Source organism: Urocitellus parryii, chromosome 6 (genome assembly GCF_045843805.1).
Source record: "Urocitellus parryii isolate mUroPar1 chromosome 6, mUroPar1.hap1, whole genome shotgun sequence".
Taxonomy (NCBI): Eukaryota; Metazoa; Chordata; class Mammalia; order Rodentia; family Sciuridae; genus Urocitellus; species Urocitellus parryii.
The window spans coordinates 56,035,412-56,059,103 of record NC_135536.1 but is presented as its reverse complement, the minus strand read 5'-3'; the positions used below and the strand labels follow the sequence as shown (position 1 = coordinate 56,059,103).

The 23,692-nt window shown below is 34.9% G+C and overlaps 1 protein-coding gene and 1 non-coding gene across 4 annotated transcripts in view; both read right to left on the bottom strand.

Moving 5' to 3' along the window:
- The window catches only part of Prpf39 (pre-mRNA processing factor 39), a 32,575-nt gene that overhangs the window by 1,512 nt on the left and 7,371 nt on the right, over positions 1-23,692 (bottom strand). Inside the window, exons 1-13 of one of the 3 annotated variants that reach the window (XM_026412652.2) lie at positions 16,092-16,162; positions 15,829-15,897; positions 15,563-15,725; positions 15,316-15,434; positions 8,792-8,959; positions 8,191-8,356; positions 7,050-7,157; positions 5,626-5,790; positions 5,186-5,312; positions 4,559-4,827; positions 3,353-3,537; positions 1,155-1,229; positions 60-180 (exon numbers count right to left, since the gene is read on the bottom strand). In XM_026412652.2, the coding sequence (XP_026268437.1) occupies positions 60-180; positions 1,155-1,229; positions 3,353-3,537; positions 4,559-4,827; positions 5,186-5,312; positions 5,626-5,790; positions 7,050-7,157; positions 8,191-8,356; positions 8,792-8,959; positions 15,316-15,434; positions 15,563-15,649 (1,590 nt within the window). In that variant the 5' untranslated portion in view covers positions 15,650-15,725; positions 15,829-15,897; positions 16,092-16,162. Of the gene's footprint in view, positions 1-59; positions 181-1,154; positions 1,230-3,352; positions 3,538-4,558; positions 4,828-5,185; positions 5,313-5,625; positions 5,791-7,049; positions 7,158-8,190; positions 8,357-8,791; positions 8,960-15,315; positions 15,435-15,562; positions 15,726-15,828; positions 15,898-16,091; positions 16,218-16,966; positions 17,320-23,692 lie in introns of those variants that run through there. The other 2 variants (XM_026412651.2, XM_026412653.2) reach the window with 2 other exon arrangements.
- LOC113199616 (small nucleolar RNA SNORD127) lies at positions 4,413-4,498 on the bottom strand. Its single transcript, XR_003302975.1, has one exon. It is a non-coding gene; the product is annotated as a small nucleolar RNA SNORD127 (small nucleolar RNA).

Here is a 23,692-nt window from a genome sequence, read left to right as displayed (position 1 = left end):
AATCGGCTATACAACTATACACTTTTAATAATATGAACAAACAATTAACGTGGACTCACTTGATACCAGGCACTATAGTTATATGCAGCTTGATTTGCCTGTAAATCACCATCAATCATCTGAGTAGAAGACGAAGTTGTGTCTTCTGTGTGTGCTTTCTTCTCTTCTGGTTCTTCTGATCTATGGAAGCCAAAATGTAAACTTATAAAACTTCCACAGAAGAACTTTTATTAGATGAATGTCATCTGCATATATTTGTTTTATGGAGTTTTCAACACTTTTTTGATGGGGGAGGAGGGAGGGTTCATTCTGGCTGAAGCAAAAGTGACAGATATACCTAGTGGCATAAATGTATAGCTGGACAAATTATGGCTTAATAAGCTGAAAACTAAACTTGATAGTATAAACTTTCCCACAGAAATCCCTCAAGTTCAATCATCTATCCAAAGAACTTCACCTAATATCTCTAAGATGTGTGACCTCTCTAATATGTTCATCAACTGACACCCAGATTATCTGCTCCAAGCACAGATCGTGCTGTTCACTGCCCTCCTCAAAAAACCCTCAGTAGTCGCCAGCCTAAATAATAGATTCTCTAGCAAGGTAATCAAATCCCTTTCCACTCTGGCCCCCAAGAGACTTGCAGCCTCACTTTCCACTCTCTACAAACCTAAAACCCTCCAGCTACATTGGTTGACCTCTCACTAAGATAATCATACTTGTGTGTCTTTATGGCAGCGGTGGGAAAATAGTGGCCTGGAGATTGGAGGTGGCCCACAGGTAGGTATTTTGTTTATAAAAATCTGTACTTCTCACTTGAAGACGATGTCTACACAGTGTCCATATTCCTGAATAACACTAGTTAGAGCTGAGCAGTTATACCTAAAATGGAATGTATATCACCCACCTACATACTACTTTTAAATTTCCTAAGCCAAAGCAGTTGCACTCAAGTCACTGCTACCAGCCTGCCTTGCATTTGTGACCCATAGTGGGGACTTTAAGGAGGAGGCTCCCAAGAAATCAGGCTACAGGCCTTTACTCTTTGTCAATCCCCAGTCATAAATATAATAGTATCTAAATTACCACAACACTAACACTTAAAAATTTTCATGTCTTTTAAGCACCCCTTTGTGATTTATGAAGTTACATACCCATTTTCTGCTTTCCTTTTTAAAGTATCCTGTTCTTTTAGGAGTGTTTGATGTTCATCATAAGCATTAAGAAGCCTAAGGAAGAAGGGAGAAAATAAAAGTCCTCTGGAATATTCAATAAACATTACTTTTTAAAATATTTTATTTTTTAATTGTAGTTGGACACAATACCTTTATTTTATTTATTTATTTTTATGTGGTGCTGAGGATAGAACCCAGGGCCTCACACAGATGCTAGGCGAGCGCTCTACCACTGAGCCATAAGCTCAGCCCTATAAACATTACTTTTCAAAGATATGTTTTCATTTAGGCAAACTGCCTATATAAATTTATAAGTGGCTAATTTTTCATATTCATTTTCTGTTTTAATTTTAACTACAACAAATCTTAGTCCTTACACTTGGAATCTATACCTACAACTGTGAGGGCCTGAATGACATCTTTTTTGTTGAATCTTTAATTTTTGTCTGCCTATTACTGCCTTTTCAAAATAATGTCATTAGATATCATTGGTCCAAATTCAAAATAGCTTGCTATTGTGAACTAACTACTGCATGTTCTCTGAACTCTCAAGGCACAGTACAATCAAGATCATACTTCCAAGCTGGGGTATAGCTCAGTGGCCGAATGCTTTGCCCAGCATGTGTGAAGCCCGGGGGTTCAATCCCCAGCACTACCAAAAAAACAAAAGTAACACTTTCAATACTTCTCCAAACCTTCTAAATAGATATTACTTTTATATGAACTTTAATCTGCTTCCATCATTGTTGTCCTCTCCACAATTATCATTAGAATCCAGTATTAGTTAAATGAGGCTCCACCACCTCCCTTATGAAGCTTCATATATGTTCACTTATGTTTCCTCTGAGAATTGTACCATTCAACTAAAAGGTAAAATTACATTATCTCTTTCCTTTGTATGCCTTCAGCAGTGTAAAACAGAAGACATTATATACAGAGTAATGGAACACAATTAAGAGCAGAGACATGGAAACAGATTCTAATCCTAGCCCCACAAAGTAATATAGCTAAGGGACCTTGGAAAAAAATTGCTTAGTGTATCCTTAAGCTCCCTTTCTTCGCCTATTTAAAAGAAAAGTACCAGGCTGGGGTTGTGGCTCAGTGGTAGACCACTTGCCTTGCAAGTGTGAGGTACTGGGCTCAATCCTCAGCACCACCTAAAAATAAATAAATAGAGATATTGTGTCCATTTCAACTAAAAAAATAGTACCTATACTCATTATACTGCTATGACTTTTACATTAATTATAAAATATTAGAATGAATCCAAGCACTTAAATTTATTAGTAGCTGTATTACTCGAACTGAAATTTAACAAAACCACCAAAAATACAAAGATACACAAATAATTCTGTTTTTAACTCTACTGGTTTCAATGGAAATCAAATTAATTAGAGAAAGGATATGGAAAACAGGTACTGAGATATTTCCTTACTAGAATCAGATAAGACTGGAACTTCACCAGTGTTCTTGCCAATATTTCTACTCTTCTATGTAGCAAACTTATTAAACACGTCTTTTCCCCAAATCTGGAGCAAACCCTTCTACCCACCTTCAACTTTCAGTCTTTTATAATGCTTAGAAGAAGAGGTCATTCATTAACCATCATCTGTGGGACCAACCACATCTATCCTCTTCTCCAATCTCAAAATAAAAGTGTCATTCCTATTCCAAATTAATCCCATTTATGTTTAGTGACCTACCTACTAAATGTTATGTTTCATGGTTCAATCCTTGTTTTATTTCCCTTCATATGAGACTACTTCTTCCTACCATTTCTCATTCACTCATAGTTTAAACTGTCATTCAAAAACTAGGAAAATAGGGGCAGGGGTTGTGGTTCAGTGGCAGAGCGCTTGCCTTGCATATATGTGAGACACTGGGTTCCATCTTCAAGACCACATAATAATAAATAAAGATATTGTGTTCATGTATAACTAAAAAAATTTTTAAATAAATTGATAAAACTAGTAAAATAATTCTGAAGGGAAAACAAACCATGTCTTCCTGCTAAGCACACATATATTTATGATACTGAATTTACTCCTACATGTATCTGAAGTAATCAAAGCAAACATTTTAAAATTTAACAATATATTATTCTGTAATAATCATCAACTTCCCATCCCCAAAATGCTCATTTACCCTTCAAACAGATAATATAATTAAGATCTTACTTATTAACATCTGAGCCAAAATCTTCAAGAAATTCCACTTTTCTCTGAGAAAATGTAATTCTCATTTTAATAGGTAATGAGCCATGTATAGCTTTGTCAAAACAATTTAAGATATTGTCTTCATTTTGTTTGAGGTCACCACTATATTCCATTTCAAGTAAATTGAGGTATAACTTCGTGTTCTCCTGTGTAAAAAGCAGTATCAATTAACATTTCTAAATTAGAGATTTAAAATTCCTTAATTTTTATGTTTCAATTTAAAAAATTCAGTATTAAACCTGGTTAGCTGTTTTCAGCTTACAATTAAAGAGATAAAAAAAATCTCTAGCATATTGATAGGTAGTGATACCCTACTCAAGTATAAAAACTGTTAAATGTGAATAAATCCTTTCTTGAATTTAATATGGCTTGACCTACAATGACAATTAGAAAACAAAACACAAAGAATTATTTCCATAGCTCCAATAATTTAAATAGTTATACTATAACCACTGATTCCCCCCCCCCCGCCCTAAACTACAGACAGAAAAGATTTGTTACAAACTTTTTTTAAGCAGTACTGGGGGAATCAATCCAGGGACTCACACTCTTGGCAAGCACTCTTATCACTGACCTACACCCCAGTTCTAATGTTTTTTTTTGTTTTGAGACAGGGTCTGCCTTAAATTGCCCAGGCAGATCTCAAACTTGTTATTCTCCTGCCTCAGCCTTCTGAGGAGCTGGGATTATAGGTGTGTGCCACCATGTCTAGCTTAAACCTGAGTCAAACTCACTTGTCAATAGCTATAAACCTAGAAAATGGAAAGTTCCAATATGCTACCAACTATTATATAAAAGGAACTTCTTTGGAAAAGGACAATTATCTCCCTGCTACATTTGCTACTGTTGGGCTTTTGTTTATAAAATGTTCTCCCAACCCCTCCCTTTTACTTAAAAATCATGAAATTTTTAAAAAATTTCTAAAGAGAAAATAGAAGTAGCAGAATGTTGGCAACTCTTTTCAACTCAGTAATCTTAATTTTCTCACTTTTAATTCAAAGCAATTTGAAAATAAGTTTAATGGCAACATCAGTTTAGAGGGACTGTTGTCCTCATCTTGTAACAAAATATATTACATGCAGACCAAATGTTTCATCATAGTTGCCAAAGTGAAAAACCAACCACTGGTCATTTATGAAGATACTCTAAAGAATAACAAATACATACTTTATCTCTTTCAATTGCTTCAGAAAGCACCTTTCTTGATTTTGGAAGATTTTTTTGTATTTTGAAGAGATGCCGGGCTAGTTTGATAGCATAAAATGATGATTCATTATTCGATTTGGCATTCTTAATAGCATCCTGTAGCAAATGTTCAGCTTCTTCCAAGTTTCCATGCCGTCGTTCTAAACTTACTCTTCGCAATCGAACCATTGCCAATCCTAGAACACACTCTTCAAATGTTCTCAAGATATTCCTGGCTTCATTAATATTACCTAGAAATAACAAATGTTTGTTTTTGTTTAAACTTCTGAAATATTCTTTATGCCAGATATTGAAAAACATTAGCGCTCAGGCTAAATTGTGCCCTCTGCCTGTTTTGTTTAAAAACAATTAGTGACCAACCATGCTCATTTGTTATACATTGTCTATGGCTGCTTTTGGGTTACAATCGAAAAGCTGAGGTGTTAGACAAGAGACAACATGGCCTGCAAAGCCTAAAATATTTATCTGGCCCTTTATAGAAAAAGTTAGTGAAATTCTTCTTTATATATCCTTCAACACTCAATTCTTATAATTTTATCCTGGAATAACTCAGTCTCAAGAATATCAACTTAATTTCCTTATTCTTACCCTGCTGTTCCTCAAAAGCTGCCCAAAGCATATGCACCATGGGTTTCTTTGGAAGATGAATAGTACAAGCTCTGCTGAAGACATGCCTCACTCCTTCAATGCTATGGTTTTCCATGTACTTGGCATACTACATACAGAAAAAAGGAAATACTGAATAATTTACAGTTGAACAAGCCATTAAATATGTGACAGAACGATAAAATTCTATTTTTAAACCCATTCAGCACCTTTATTGAACCACTAGACTAGTTTCTGTAAGGAAGGACGAAGAGAGGCAACGAGGTTGGCATATGCAGCAGTCAAATCTGGTTGCAAGCAGACCATCTCCTAATGCAACAGATATAGTTATATGAACAACATTCAACAGAAGTACAAAAAAGGTTAGTCACTAGATCAATGTTTATAATATATTCAAGTTTAAGAGCATACAATTTTCTTACCTTAATCCAAAACTCCTCATAGAGGGCACATGATATGACACATCTTTCAAAGAGAACCACAACTCGTTCATGAGTTCCATTTTCTATTTCAAATTCTAAGTATTCTTTCCAGTTTTTTAGTTGAGCCTTTTCCAATGGTTTCACATGAAAATACGGTCGTTTAATCTATAATGACATTATGACATGGCAATAAAAGTAAACTAATACCAACACCAAAATATTTATAAACACATTAGAAATATAAATCATTTAAAATGACAATAAAAAATTTTAATCTCATAATTTTTTAAAATTCCTTCAATTCCTCAAAACTGGAGGACTAGAATGCATTTTTCATTTACTCAGTCCTTTTTATGGAACTACAAACACTTTTCACGTATAAGAAATTTTATTCTTTGTTGAATGTTTTTAACTTTTCTTTTTCTCTTTGCAGTACTGAGAATTGAACCTAAGGTCTAATGCATGCTAAGCAAGTGCTCTACCACTGAACTACATACAGCCTCAGTCCTTTTTAAATTAGGTTTTGAAGTATGGGTCTCACTAAACTTTCCTAGGCTGGCCTCAAATATATGATCCTCCTGGCTGAGACTTCGGAGTACCTGAGATTACAAATATGTGCTACCAGTAGTGACAAAAAACAGATGATTGGCTATCTAGGCCTAGAAGACACTGCAAAGTGACCAAGAGTTGATAGAATAGTTCTATAGCTTGACTTCTGTGGTGATTACAATTTAGAAATATTTGTCAAAACTCATTTTACAGCTAGCCACAAAAGATCCTATACTATGCAATTCCATTCAAAAGAATGGTCATTATAGGGAAATCAATAGAAACAAACTGTAGACTAGATATCTTAGGGCTGAGGTTGGGGATATTGTAGGTAGACTAAAGGTAAACTAAAATTTAAGTGGTTTCTTTCTTTTTTTCTTTATTTGGTACCAGGGATTGAACTCGGGGGCAATCAACCACTGAGGTACTATACATCTCTAAATGGGGGCATTTTATTGTACAAATCATACCAATGAAGTTGATTTGAAAAATTATAGTAAAACTGTGCAGATTAATTAGACATATTGCAGTTCAAATCTGAATGCAACAAGATTCTAAAATTGATAATGGCAAATGATTAAAACTGATAATGGGGATGGGGCTGTAGCTCAGTGGTAGAGCACCTGCCTTGCATATATGAGACACTGGGTTCAACCCTTAGCACCACATAAAAATAAATAAAGATATTGTGTCCATCTACAACTAAAAATTTTATAAAACCTGATAATGGTAATAATAAATGAGATGCACATCTTATTACTGTAATACACAAAAATAAATAGAAAAAATAATAGAGTCATTGCCATCAAGTGAAAAATATTATTATTCCCATCTGTATTTTGAAGATTATAAAGATTATGAAACAAAACACTTACACCTTCTTCAAATGTCCATCTTTTACTAACTTCATGCTCATTATAATTAAACATTTCTTGATGAATTTCAATGATTCTATGTCTCATGTTTTCTATTTCAGTAATTAGCTTGGAAAAAAGAAAAAAAAATCAAGTTAAAATTTAGTTATGTATTTTAAAAAATCTTCCATATTATACATTTAAGTATTATCCAGATATTTAGTCTAAGAATAGTGGTAGGTTTATAACTATTAGCAATTACTATTTTTAACTCAAATTTGTGTATCAAAACTCCTTAATAAAACACTTTCTTACATTTCTTACACATTTTCTGTTTTTTCTTTCTTTTTTTTTCTCAGGACTGAGGATTGAACCTAGGGGAACTCAATTGCTGAGCCACATCCTTATCCCTTTTCACTTTTTCAGTCAGGGTCTCACAAAGTTGCCAAGGCTGGCTTTTGAATTTGCCATCCTCCCTGCCTCAGAGTTCCAAGTCCCTAGGATTAGTAACCCACTTTAGTTTCTCCCCCTGCCCTTTTTTTTGTACTGGGGATTTAAGCCAGGGGTGTTTTACCAGTAAGTTACCCAACCCTTTTTATTTGTTCTTTATTTATTGGGGGGGGGGGGTGCGGGTAGCAGGGATTGAACTCAAGGGCATTCAACCACTGAGCAACATCCCAAGCCCAATTTAGTATTTTACTTAGAGGGAGGGTCTCACCAAGTTGCTTAGTGCCTCGCTTTTGCTGTATTTGGCTTTGAACTCACAATCTTCCTGCCTCAGCCTCCTGAACCACTGAGATTTCAGGTGGGTCTCACTGAGCCCGGCCTGTTTTTAAATTTTGACACATAGTCTCACCAAGTTGCTAAGGACCTCACTAAATTGCTGAGGCTGGCCTCAAACTTGCAATCCTCCTGTTTCAGCCTCCCAAATCCCTAGAAGTACAGACATAAATCACAGCACTCAGCTCTTTTCTTTTCAATAAGACTAGTAGATCACAACCTATGTAAAAAATTCCTTCTCAACTAAGTTATTTCCAGGTATCTCACAGTAAAAAATTCTCTACCTTAAATCTATATTTAAACCATATGAGCTAAATGGACAACTATATAACAAGGGTCTAATTTCTCATGGGCTGAATAAATTTTGATTCAGTGTCATTACCTTTGCTGGATCAGTTATGTCTTCAATTCCTGATGGTAGATCATCACCAGGAGGACCATCATCACCACTATGTCCATTTACAGAAGCTAATTCCCTTCGCAGCTGAATAAACTGCTCACCAGTTAAAAGATCTCTAGGCAAGTTATTCTGTACATGGTCTTTAAATCTAAAGGAAGAGATAAAAAGTTCATGCTCTATTTTTGCAACAAAATTTAAATTCCATGTTAGATGCCCACTAAGTATTGTTCTTCTAAATGAAGTCAAACTTAAGAGAAAGAAACCAAAATATAAACCCTCTTCTTCCTTTCTATAGTAAACACCTACCAACTTGATAAAATAGTCTATGGACATCTCCATTTCCTTCCTGCCTTAGCACTGAAATGGAGAAGAAATAGAAACAAATTCAAACTCCAGTTCTGTCAGTTATCTAACTTTAGATTTTTCTCTTCTCTAAACTATAATTACATAGCAAAAAAAAAAAAAAAAGGAAAAAATTCCTGTTTATATCTAACAAAATCATATGAAACATTTCTAGAGAATATCCAATTATTAGAAATTAATCACCTGAGTAATCAATGATATCAAAGATTTTTCGACCTACCTCTGAAAATGATGACTGTACAGTTGTGTTGGAATACCAAGAATACGATCATATATAGCTGTAACTTCTCTCAGGTTTCCCTGTTCATTTTCCCAGTTTATATACATTTCCCATAGTCTGTCAGATCGGAAATCTGTTCCTGCAGCTAGAACAGCATGCTCAAAAGTTCTGAAAAATTAAATTACTCTTAAGTTATCTTTCCAAAATAAAAATCATTTAAAAAATATTTCTAAATTTAGAAAAAATGTTAAATTCAAAAAGTTATATTCAATTGCTTCACATGCAAGTAGAGATTAAAAAGCAAGAGGATAATTCAAAGTATATAAGAGTTCTAAAAAAGAGTGAGAAAAAATAAAGCAGATAGATGTACTTTGTATGTGATTTATCTTATATAAAAATACAATGGAAATGTTCACCTTGCAAACAACAGTGACACAGAAGATACTTCAAAGTATCTGTTAAACTTGAAATGTCAATTGTATAGGTTCATTTAAGGCAAAAGACAAAATAAAACAAGAATTTAAAAGAGAAGTAAATTTTACTTCAATCTAAAGAATACTGAGATTGAATCCAGGGTCCTGTGCATGGAGGCAAGCACTCTATCAACTGAGCTATGACCCCAGCCCTAAAGAATACTTTTTAAAAATTATTTTAATTAGGTATATATGACAGCAGAATGCATTTTGATTCATTGTACACAACTGTGGCACAACTTTACATTTCTATGGTTGTACACGATGTAGCATTGCATCATACATGCAGTCATAAATGCACTGCATCATACATGCAGTCATAAATGCACCTAGGGTATACCCATTTCATTCCACCATCTTTCCTACCCCAACTCCCCCCTCCCATAACTCCCTCCCCTTTGCCCCACTCAAAGTTCCTCCATTTTTCCATGCCCCCCCCCTCGCCCATTATGAATTAGCATCCACTTATCACAGAGAACATTCAGCCTTTTGTTTTTTAGGATTGGCTTACTTCACTATATACCACAGTTTCTTTATCCATTCATCTATTGAAGGGCATCTAGGTTGCACACATATCAGAGTACTAATCTCCAGGATATATAAAGAACTCAAAAAACTGAACACCAAAACAAACAACCCAATCAATAAATGGGCTAAGGAGTTGAAGAGACACTTCTCAGAAGATACACATTCGATTAATATGAAAAAATGTTCAACATCTCTCGTAATTAAAGAAATGCAAATCTAAACTACTCACACCAGTCAGAATGGCAGTTATCAAGAATAGAAACAATAAATGTTGGCGAGGATGTGGGGAAAAAAGCATACTCATTCACTGCTGGTGGGAGCGCAAATTAGTGCAATCAATCTGGAAAGCAGTATGGAGATACTGTAGAAAATTTGGAATGGAACCACCATTTTACCAGCTATCCCACTCCTTGGTCTATACCCAAAAGAGTTAAAAACAGCATACTACAGGGACACAGCCACATCAATGTTTATAGCAGCACAATTCACAATAGCTAAACTGTGGAACCAACTTAAAGAATACTTTTTTTTTTTTTTTAAAGATTTTTAAGAGAGAGTGAGAGAGAGGGGGACAGAGAGAGAGAGAGAATTTTAACATTTTTATTTATTTTTTCTTAGTTCTCGGCGGACACAACATCTTTGTTGGTATGTGGTGCTGCTGAGGATCGAACCCGGGCCGCACGCATGCTAGGCGAGCGCGCTACCACTTGAGCCACATCCCCAGCCCTTAAAGAATACTTTTTAACAAAACAACTGTCCAACAAAAGACCCAGCTGCTTTGTGAGGTAATGAGAATTACACAAATACTGAAACTCTCAAAAGCCCCTCCTAATTCTAAAATTTTAAAATTAAAGTCTAATGCAAAAATGAGTATTTTAAAATATCTAGTGCATTTCAAAAGATTTCTGTAAGCAATTTTAATCACAGAATTTGATATCCTAATGAAATAAAACTTTTGGAGACATATTTTCAAAATAAGTACCTTAAAATCAAGAGGGAATTTTTCAAAAAGTGCAAAACTGCACAATCCCACCCAATCAAAGCACTAATGAATTTTGGGTGGAAGAGAAAATTCTGATATTTGTCTAGTCTTAAAAAAATGCAAAATGTTTTCATAAAAGACAATACAGCAAGCATTTTCCTGAAAGAGAACAAGCTATCTTTTATTATAATTATGGTAATTAAAAAATAGAGCAACAGAAGAGTGCCCAAGAAAACAAAACAGACCACTGTACATATGAGTATTTAGTATATTAAAAAAAGAGATACTTTAAACCAATGTAGAAAGGCTGAATTATTCAATAAAGAGGAAAAAAATAAAAGGCTAGTACCTTTCTCACAACACCCAGATGAATGAATGACAAAATGTTGTTAAAAAATTAGAATATACAATATTCATTCTTGGCAAATTAGGAAAAAAACTCAGAAACCAATAAGGCTGAAAACTGAATACATTAAACAAAAATCTGTATGATAAAAGGCACTCTAAGCAAAAGTGACACATACTAACACTGGAAAAATGTTTAATATATAGAAATATTAAAAGTACGTGTATGTGGATAAAGGTTGTGTGTAAGGTTTTTAGAAGAATAAAATAGATATTAGTGTCCTTGCAGAAACTCAAAGGTGATTCAGAAAATTAATGTATCAAATACTGACAAAAGCATGGAGAAGGAGACGGGAGGACAGTAGGTAATGAAATAAAGACAGAGAGTTTAGATGCAGGTCTGTTTAAAGAATTGGTTAGAAATCTTCACCTCCCTTTTCTGCCTTCCTGGGGGATTCAGAAGTTAGATTTGCGTTCTAAAGGCAGTTCAGATGATCATCTTCTAAAAAACTGCTTGGATCTGGAATAAGACCAATACTGGGACTACCCCCAACAAAAATCTGAGTGGCCACTTGGTCACCCTACTCTGAAGCCTTCTAGGCCAGCTGTCAATGTCCCACACAGAACAACAGACCTTCCATACAGTTCATTATAATCACATCAGAAATCCAGATCAGGAATGAAACCATAATTTGATCCGCTTATCCCACTCTTTAGTGTATACCCAAAGGACTTAAAATTAGCATACTACAGTGACACAGCCACATCAATATTTATAGCTACTCAATTCACAATAGCTAAGCTATGGAACCAACCTAGGTGCCCTTGAACAGATGAATGGATAGATAAAATATGATACATATACTCAATAGAATATTACTCAGCCATAAAGAAGAATGGAATTATGGCATTTGATGACAAATGGATAGAACTGGAGGCTCACATACTAAGTGAAACATACAAAGGTCAAACATTCTTTCTGACATGTAATGCTAATACAATAAGGGGGAACACAGGGTCAGGAAGGAAGGAAGAACATAAGTTCATTGGATTAGACAAAGGAGAATGAGGGAAGGGAGGGGAATGGAATAGAAAAAACAGTAAAATTAATGAGAAATAACTTCTATGTTCATATATGAATACACAACCACTGAAACTTCACATGATGTTCAAGAATGGGATACTAATTAGAACAAGTTATACTCTATGTATATATGTCAAAATATACTCTACTGTCATGTATATCTAAAAACAAATGAAAAAAAAAAAACCCAGAAATCCAGATCAGCCATTTTAGATGACAATAAACACAAGAATTTTAGAGAATACAGTGCTGAGACATAGAAAAAGTTTCTCCCTAATATTATCAAAGAAATAATAAAAAAATATTCAGGTGGGAAACAAAAATAGGAAGCTACAAGAAAAGGAACATTCAAAGAACAAAAAAGGTATCTGGATATTAAAAATCCTATACAAGGATCAAGGACTAAGAAAGGGAAACAAAAAAAGGAAGTGAGAAAATAAGAAAATTCAATGACTAAAATAGGAGGTCTAATATCTAACAGAGAAAACCAAGGGAAGGAAATACAAAAGAATATCCACAATAGTAACATTTCTAAGAACAGAAAGACAAGCACATCTCCAATTTTAAAAACAAACAAAACCATCAACTAAAGCACAATGAACGAGAAAAAGAAAATCCACACCAAAGCGTATCATTATAAAATTAGATTTACATCAAAAATAAAGAAAACATCCTAAAATATTCCATGGTAACAATAAAAGAATACCAAAAAGCAGTATCACACTTCTCAACAGCAACAATATAAGCTATATATAATAATGGGGTTGTAGCTCAGAGATAGAGTACTGGCCTAGCAGGCGTGAGGCCCTGTGTTCAATCCTCAGCACCACATAAAAATGAAATAAAGGTACTGTGCCCACCTACAACTAAAAAGTAAAAAATTTAAAAAAAAAGAATGGAGGGGCTGGGGCTCAGTGGTAGAGTGCTCGTCTAGCACGCATGAGGCACTAGGTTGGATCCTCAGCACCACATAAAAATGAAATAAGGGTATTGTGTCCACCTACAACTCAAAAATATAATTAAAAAAAAAAAAAAGACTGGAGAGTGGGCTGAGGTTGTGGCTCAGTGGTAGAGTGCTTGCCTAGCCATGTGTGAGGCACCGCATTTAATTCTCAACACAACATATAAATAAACAAATAAAGTAAAGCTCCATCAATTAAACATATATATATGTATGTATGTGTATATACATATATATGTGTGTGTATATATATATATATATATATTTTTTTTTTTAATATTTATTTTTCAGTATTTGGCGGACACAGCATCTTTGTCTGTATGTGGTGCTGAGGATCGAACCCGGGCCGCACGCATGCCAGGCAAGCGCGCTACCACTTGAGCCACATCCCCAGCCCTATATATATTTTTTTTAAATGGAGAGTTTTAAGAAAAATGATTTTCAGGGCTGGGGATGTGACTCAAGCGGTAGCGTGCTCGCCTGGCATGCGTGTGGCCCGGGTTCGATCCTCAGCACCACATACAAACAAAGATGTTGTGCCCGATGAAAACTACAAAATAAATATTAAAAAAAAAAGAAAAATGATTTTCAATACCAAATTCTATACCCTAATGGATCTTGAAATTATTTTTTATTCCAGGTATCCTTTTATTAAGAAGTTATAGGGTACACTCCTCTTTATTAAGGTGGGCATAAGTCAAGGAAGTGTGGATCTATCTAATAAACTCCAATAAACAAGGCATGAAACTCAGAAGTGAGGTAAAGATATCTCCTAGAATCATGTCAAGGAAATCCTAAGGTAAACTTCTGCATAGCAGAACTAAGAACAACCAGTTCAAGTTGCAGAAGAATGAGGTCAAAAAATTGGAATTATAGGTTATCTCACAGCTCTTTCTGGAAAGCTAGACATAAAACCTTTTATTATACAAATGGGAAAAATGGGAGACGAAGAAGTAATTAACTCTGGGAAAAATAAAAGGCTATAAAATACAAAGAACAGCATGATGGAAAAATACTTATAGATCCAGAATAAATAAAACACATAAAGATTTATTGCAATCTACTCAATAGTTATATTGGAAAGATAAAAACTTTAAAAATATGATAAAATGAGCTAAATTCTCATCTACCATAATACATAATGTCTGCAACTAATAGAGAGAAAGCAGTATAGAGCCACTTTTAAATACATATAATGAAAATTTCAGAAGAATCAACTAATAATATTTGAAGGAACACAAAGCAACTACTTTTTGTTATAAGCAGTTTAACAGTGGTTAAATAGTTTAACTATATTAACACAGCTTTTTTGAAAACAAAACCAAAAAAATATATCAACCAATTCCTATAATCAGTAACAAAAATACAATTCCAAAGAAAATAAGCAATTCATAAGCAACAGAGCTGCAGAAGTGAAGGGTACTTGTAGCTAAGTGGTGGGGTACTTGCCTTGCCAATACAAGGCCCTGAGTTCAACCAGAGCATCGATAACAAAGACTTAAAAAATATAAGATGATGATAAACTGAGATAAGCAATCTATACACAAATTACAGCAAGAGAAAAAAATAAACAAAAAAGGTGATATGGCTATGGCTATAGGGAAAAGACTAATTTTATTCACAGTGAAAGTTCAAAACCAATACCATTTTTGAGGAACATTTGATAAAACTTAGCTGTATATTCCCTTTGACCGAGTTCCATTTCTAGCACACTCTATAAAAATAGTGATTTCTATAGAAGTGTTCACTACAGTACTGATTATTTCCTACAAATACAGTATTTGGATACCATAAAATATCTCTGTAATGTTTAAAATTATATGGTATAAAGAATTCTAAAACATTATGTTAAATAATAAACAAGTCAAAAGAAAATATGTAAAATACACATACAAATACATATGCTACATATACCCGAAAGCATGTACATCAAGCCATTAACCATGAGGAAAGTGGAATTGGAAACATAAGGGGATACAAAAATGGAGGAAGGCTTTATAATCTGCATTTTTAAAAATAATCATAAATTCATTACATGTATCTATTAAGTAGTGGGAAAGAAGCACAAAAGTTAAACTTTTAAGTTAGCATTCATGAGCAGTATATCTTCAGATATCTTCAAATACAATTGAATATCAATGTCTCACTTACCCTCTTATTGTACTGTTTGTCTCAGGATCACCAGGGTCCAATGTTTCTTTTAAGAAGTTTATATAATGAATCCAAAGGTCAACACTAAGGGGTATTGCCTGAAGTCCCCGGCGATACACCTAAGAAGAAAACAATAAACTGTACTTCAAGTATTTAATTATTTCTTAACAGAGAGGCAACACTGTGTTATCCGGTGAACCTTAGAAATACTAATTACTGGAATTTTGTTTAAATAATCTACCATTACCATTTGGGTGGAGGTTGGATAGAACATGGCAATGTTCTGATCCCCACGTGCAGAGTCTTGATCTTCAAAGCGCAGCAGTCCCTGCATTCTGACCGGGTTGTGTGGGCAGGCTTTGGGTTACAGACCATAGGGCACAGACCCATTAGAGCATCAATGACAGCGTCTGACCAAAAATGCAATAAGACGTAGCAAATGTGACTAGTAAACCAACTATATTGTTTGGAAAATGAGAAATAAATGTAAGTGAGAGAAAAGCCCTGCCCTACTTGTTAAGCTGCAGTGTAATACAGAGGCTTGCACTGCAAAGCTTGACAAACTGTAGAGGTTTAACGCACCTGCCAACAAAGAGAGAAAATATTAGCTACAAATGCCACAAGAGTGACAAATGCAAATAAAATACCCTATAAAAATTGTTTGACCATAAATGGTAGGTACTGCCAGCCAAAAAAAAAAAAAAAAATTCTTTGTTTTTGTTATTAACTGGCTTACAGTACCTAATGGAATCAACTTTATTCAGTGATGTACGCACCTCATCTGATTGCTTAATGTTGTCATGTCGCTTTTCAAGATCTGCATACTTTTTCCAGTAACCATAGCAATACGGATAGTGTATGAAAAATTTGTCAAATGCTTTTCTGGCGGCCATCAAGTGATTCTGATGAAAATAAAACAAGGCATTTAAATATCTTAGAGTTTTTATCAAAAAGAAAAGAAACTAACTTTGTCAAATACTAAAGTAACTTTTTACTTTTTGTTTATTTATTTACTTGTGACACTGGGGATTGAACCCAGCGCCTTGTGCGAGCGAGACAAGCACTGTACCAATTGAGCTATATCCCCAGCCCTTAGTTTTATATTTTGATGGTGCTATAGGATTGAACCCAATGCCTCAAGCATTCAAGGCAAAAATTCTAACACTGAGCTATCTATCTATCTATCTATCTATCTATCTATCTATCTATCTATCTATCTATATCTATCCCCGGTCTCTTAAGGTAACTTTTTATTTCAATAATTTTACACACATTTATAAAAACCCCAATCACTGTACAACATTAGGCTTTAACGATACTAACTCTCCTAATATACAAATATGCTTTAAGTTATTTTCAAAACAAAAATGTATGTATTTAATATTATTCAACTTAATCTGATTTTTTTTTTTTGTGGTAATAGGCACTGAACCCAGGAACATTCTGCCTCTGAGCTACACCCCCAGTTATTTATTTATTTATTTATTTATTTATTTATTTATTTATTTATTAACTTTAAGGCAGGGCCTGACTAAATTGCTGAGGCTGGCCTCAAACTTGTGATCATCTTGCCTCAGCCTTTTTAGTCACTTGGATTAAGGAATGTGCCAGATTAATCTGACCCTCAGATACCATTTTAATAATTACTAACCTCCTGTTCTACATATTGAAGCAAATATACCCAGCCTGTAAAATCCTGAGGATTATTTTCTACAGTTTTCCAAAATTTTTCATATTCTGGAGGGAAATTTGTTTCCGTTTCTGTCACTGTCACTGGAAGGTCAACAGCATTTGCCATTTCACTTTCTTCTGTAGATGCATTCACATTGGGAGAGCCGTCAGGTGACTGTTCCATTTCCGTAACATTCATAATCTCAGTATTGAAATCAGCAGAATGTTCTACCACTACCTCTGAACTGTTGTCTGTGCTGCCATTATTAGAATTTCTGTAATCATCCATGTGAGAATTTTGCATAGCTATGTATTTTGTCTTCAGTTAATAATCTGCAGAAACACATAAAAAAAGAGAAACATCTTCCAAATGCTAATAAAATTACTCGGCATCAACATCACCTTTTAAAGCCCTATTTACTATTAAGGAAATGGAATAGTTTGAACTTGATCAAATTAATTTGATTATTTTGTCTGCAAATAATAGAAAACCTATCTACTGATGGCAGTTTAAACAAATATTTATTTTCTCACAAAACAGAAAGCTTAGCAGCTGGATGATGATCAAATTCAAGGTAGGACATAAGTAATAGATGAACTACATTAGTTATAACTGTTCTTTTTAATCAGAAAATCAAAAGTTTTCCCAGAGATTTTTTTTTCCAGTTTCACTATCCTTTATACAGGATTAGATATATTGGTACCTTGAAGAAAATTAATGTTTAATTAGTAAGATAGACCGTGGTGAGACAAGATAATGGATAGGTAACAAAGTATCCACGAGATGACATGAACTGTTTTTGTCATTATCCTCTAAAATCCAATCTACGCTTATAATGTGACCTAAAAGTTCCATTGTACAGTTTACCCATAGTAAGGATTCATCATTTAGAGAACTTGGTAGAAGTACAACTTTCTGGGCTGTGCCATAGAATTGAAGCCAAGGAATCTATATTTGTTTTAAACACCTTCCTAGTTATCTTCATGGGAAATCAGACTTGAAAATTTCTGTAGACTGTAGTGAAACCCAGATTTTTAAAGTAGTCATGAAATTGAAAAAAGAAAACAAAGTATACATACAGGGGTGCGCGCGCACACACACACACACACAAATCCCTGAAGCCAACCATCCCATAGTTGGATTTTCTTTAAAATAACAAAATTAAGGTCTGAGGTTGTGGCTCAGCGGTAAAGTGCTAGCCTAGCATGTGCTAGGTGTTGGGTTCGATCCTCAGCATCACATAAAAATAAACAAAATAAAGATATAGTGTCCAACTACAACTAAAAAAATTTTTTTTAAATAAAAAATAACAAAATCAGCAGGACGTGGTGGCACATGCTTGTAATCCCAGCTGCTTGGGAGACTGAGGCAGGAGGACCATTGAGTTCAAAGCCAGCTTCAGATAAGCAAGGTGCTTATTAGCAGCTCAGTGAGACCCCATCTCTAAATAAAATACAAAATAGGGCTGTGGATGGGGCTTAGTGGCTGAGTGCCTATGAGTTTAATACTCAGTACCCCCCACCCCCCAAAAAATTGCAGATAAGCCAAAAGAACACACACACACAAAAAAAAAATCATCCAACTTTTGTAGGGAGAACAACTGTTAACACCAACGGTATTTTATTTATTTGGTGTAAATTCTTTTTTTTTGGGGGGGTGCCAGAGATTGAACTCAAGAGCACTACCACTGAGTCACATTCTCAGTCCTATTTCATATTTTATTTAGAGACAGGGTCTCACTGAATTGCTTAGCATCTCACCACGTTGAGGCCAGCTTTGAACTCACAATCCTCCTGCCTCACCCTCCAGAGCTCCACCAGGCTCAGTTATTTGGTGTAAATTCTGACAGACTGGTATATATATATAGTGTTTATTATGATATCATCAACACAGATATTAGACTACCAGAAAAATGAATTCTCTTCTTGGATGAGTATGATGAATGTCATCAACTTTTCCAACGTTAAGACCACTTTAGGTCCTATGAAAGGACAAACAAATTTCTAAATTTATTTTGCTCTTTTCTCTCTCCTTTAAAAAAAAAAAAAAAAGCACATTTGAAGATTAATTTTTCATATGCAAATTACTAACTTGTGGGGTTTTTTTAAATTTTATAGTTCAGTTTAAGAAAGAAAAAAAAAAAAGACTGCTGGTTGATGCATTATTTTGGGGAGGAATGTAGTACTGAGGATTACACCCCATAACACTGAGCTACATCCTAGCCCTTTCTATTTTGAGACAGGGTCTCATTAAATTTCCTAAAGTGACCTGGGAAATTACAATCCTCCTGCCTCAGCCCCCAAATAGATGAGATTACAGGGACGTGCCACCTGCACCTGCCAGTTGACAAATTCTGAGTCATTTACTACCTATCCTATTCTAATTGCATATTTATGTGGGACATATGGGGTTTGTTATTTTCTTTGAATCAGCAAATTTACCACACCCTTGCATCATGAGAGACTCCATACACTGTCAATTACTCCATACACTACAATTACTTGTTGTAAAAGAATTAAGAACATCAGCCTTACCCTTAGGGAATTCATTTTGATGATTACTTCATAAACCACAGGGCCAAAAGAAAATATACTTATTTTTAAAGTTATTCCAAGTCAAACATTAGTACTAGTTTATTCTTAACAAAGAATGGGGAAAAGAAGAGTTATTGTTTAATGGGTATAAAGTTTCAGATTTACAAGATTAGAAACTTCCTGAGATGTTTCCCAATCATGCAAATATACTTGGCAATGCTAACTGTACACTTAAAAATAGTAAACATTATCGGGGCTGGGGATGTGGCTCAAGCAGTAGCGTGCTCGCCTGGCATGCGTGTGGCCGGGTTCGATCCTCAGCACCACATACAAACAAAGATGTTGTGTCCGCCGAAAACTAAAAAATAAATATTAAAAAGTTAAAAAAAAAAAAAAAGGTAAACATTATCAATTTGAATTTAACTCTCCCATGCCTTTGGCATGTAACAAATTGTCCTTTTTCCTGATTTGAGGGGGAAAAATGTAAAATTTTGTTATGTAATTTTACCAAAATTACAGAAAGTAAAACATTATACAGTATAACCAAATTAGGAAATATAATGTGCAAAAAGGAGCTAAATTTTTCTACCATTTGTTAAATATTTAAATAAGCAAGAGGTCAATGACCTGAAGCTGTCTCAGTACTTTTTTTGGGGGGAGGGGGTACCCAAGATTGAACTCTGGGGCACTTGACCACTGAACTACATCCCCAGGCCCATTTTGTATTTTACTTAAGACAGGGTCTCACTGAGTTGCTTAACGCCACACTTTTTGTTGAGGCTGGCTTTGAACTTACATTCCTTCTGCCTCAGCCTCCTGAGCCACTGGGATTACAGGAGTGGGCCACTGCACCCAGCCTTTCCCAGTATTTTGAGTTCCTATGTAATAAACTGCAACCTAACTTCAGCATATAAACAAATGGAAACCTTAGAAGCCTAATTCTTTTTAACAGAGAGCTGGATCACAGCCAATCATAAGCAGCAGAGTTTCTGCCAATCACAGGCAGCCAACTAATCAGACTATATCCAAATAAGGCAACCACCTAGCTATAATCAATCAAGCTATTTCTGTGATTACTTTTATGTTCTGTCTATAAATACTTACTGCCCACTGATGCAGACTAGATGCTGTGAACTTCTAATCATGAACTGTTCTTTCCTCAAAACACTGCTAAATTTGTCAAAAGTTTTTCTTTTAATACATCATAAGTAGTACAGCACAGTTCCAAATAAAACGTACAGAATGATAAATATCAGTTAGAGACCAGGGCATGATCTCCTGCATTCCCAGCTACTCAAGAGGCTGAGAGAAGTGGATCACAAGTTTGAGGCCAGCCTCAGAAACTTAGCAAGACCCTCAGCAAATTAGGGAGACACTGTCTCAAGAAAGAAAGTAAAAATGACTGGAGATGTAGGTCAGTAATAAAGCATTCATGGTACCAAAAATTCCAGTACCTCAAAAATGAAATTGTGTATGTATGTACACACATATGTATACATAAGAAAAGAGGGAAGTAAAGTGAATTCTACCTCTCTCCCTTAATACTGTGTGATCCTAGGTCAGTTTTTGCTTCTCACTTCTAAAGGAAACTAATAAGACTTACATTACCTGCCTCAGGGGTTGGTTAAGAACATCAGATAAAATAAAAACATGAAATTCTTAAAAACTATAAATTCACATAAATGAAAGCATAATAGCAAAACACTGAATTCCTTGGGAAGTGATATACCAACAAGAATTTATATTTTAAAATAACTAAAAAAAATAAAAATTACCTTCACAGTGCACTTAATTTTTTTGCATTAGAAATTTTTTTCTTAAAGAGAGAGTGAGAGTGAGAGTGAGAGTGAGAGTGAGAGAGAGAGAGAGAGAGAGAGAGAGAGAGAGAGAGAATTTTTAATATTTATTTTTTAGTTTTCGGTGGACACAACATCTTTGTTTGTATGTGGTGCTGAGGATCGAACCCGGGCCACACGCATGCCAGGCGAGCATGCTACCGCTTGAGCCACATCCCCAGCCCCTGCATTAGAAATTTTAATAGGAAAAAATGCTACCAATTTTGAAACTGGTAGTGAGTATAGAATTTATCTGGAGGCATATCTTATTTCCTAATTTGGGGGGGAACATACATTTCCCTCTCATGATCCTAATATAATCATAACAACTGGGGTTAAATCCATATTCAGTTTTACATTAGTGTGTTTCTGTAAATATTTTTAAGCTAAACTACCCTGTATACTATAATTATACTTTCTTGCTTCTAACCCTTTAAATCTTATTATTTTCATTTACCTTCTTGTGTTTCAAAATTGAAACCATATCCTACTAGAACTCTTATAATAAAAGTCCTTCAAAAAACAATGTCATGCATATTTATCAATTCCACTTTTCCTTTGGAGAACATCTAAGGTTCCACAGCAAATTCTACTGATTCTTCTTGTCTAGGTTTGTCTATTCCTTTTGATCTAACATAGTCCTTTTACTTATTCCCTGGGGGATGAATCCTATCTATAACTGCCAAAATCTTTTTCTTTCTTCATTTATTCTCTTTTATTTTTTATGTTGTATATTAATATACAGAATGATGGGTTTTGTTGTGGCAGACCCATACATACTTTATAAAACATAATCTGATCAACTTCACTACCAAATACCCCCACTATCCCCTCTTCCTCCCTCTGATCCCTTCCTTTTCCCTAATGGTATCCATTTTCTGCTGAGTCCTTATTTTTTCACTCTGGCTTCCCCATAACAGAAAACTAATGATACTTTTCTCCTGCATCTGACTTGTTTTACTCAAGATCATGGTCTGCTGTTCCATCCACTTTCCTCAAAGTGACATAATTTCATTCTTTTTTAAATTAATGGATTAATTCCATCTTCTAGAGGATCATTCCTATAGCCTACAAAAAAAATGATAAATTTTCTAAGTATAAGCAGGCACAGTGGCACACTTACAGCAACTCAGTAGACTCCGTTGGAGCATCACAAATTCCAGGCCACCCTCAGCAATTGACAAGGCCCTAAGCAACTTAGTGAGACCCCATCTTGAAATAAAAAAAAATAAAAGAGGCTGGAGATGCAGATCAGTGGAAAAGTACTCCCTCAAACCCCAGTAACACCAACAAAAGAAATTTTATAAGTATAAAATTCCAGACTGAATTTTTTCCTTAGAGTTTTAGAAGAATCTATTCACTGTCCCCTAGCATCTGGTACTACTATTGAAGAAATATGGTCTCCCCCCCACCCCCGCCCTCTTAAGTACTGGGGATTAAATTCAGTGGCACTGTACCACTGAGCTACACACATAATCCTTTTTTATTTATTTTCTAGTCCAAGCTGGCCTGAAACTTTTGATCCTCCTGCCTCTTCTCCCAAATATTTGGGATTACAGATGTGCACTACCCTGCCCAGCTTGCGATGCAATTTATCCCTTATCCTCCACATGACCTGTTTTTCAGTAGACTTTCTTTTTTTTCTGCTTGTACTGAAACACTCCCTTAATAGGAGTCTTTTTCCACTCATTCTGCAGAGCATTCATTCAAAAACTACTTTTTTAACTTCTTAAAATGATACATAAAAATATAACAGCTTTACTTATGATATCATGTGATGTTTTGGTACATGTACACACTTTTTTTTGGGGGGGGGGCGGGGGTAGGGGGTACTGGGGATTGAATCCAGGGACTTTTATATGCTAAACACGCACTCTACCACTGAGCAACACTCCCTGACCTACTTCTAACATTTAAAGCAGGCTAAACATGCCTATTTCCTCATTCTTTATGGTAAGACATTTAAAACCCTTTCTTCTATATATTTTGCATATATAGTATCATTATCCATAGTCATCCTACTGTGCAATAGCATATCAAAACTTTTTACTCCCTTACTACAATCTAGAAGGCCTATTTTACTTTATTTGTTTATTTTGCAGCGGTGGAGACTGAACCCAGGGGTTTGCATATGCTAGGCAAGTGCTTTACCACTGAGTTACATCCCCTTCCCTAGACAACCTATTTTAACCTAGATTTTTATGCCACTCTATTCTTAGAAATGTTTTGTTTTTTGATAAAATCTCTCCCTTTCATTTCTCTATTACCTATTTGATGAACTCTTATTATTTAGATGTTGGACCTCCTGAACTAATCTTCTTTTTTTTTCTTTTTAA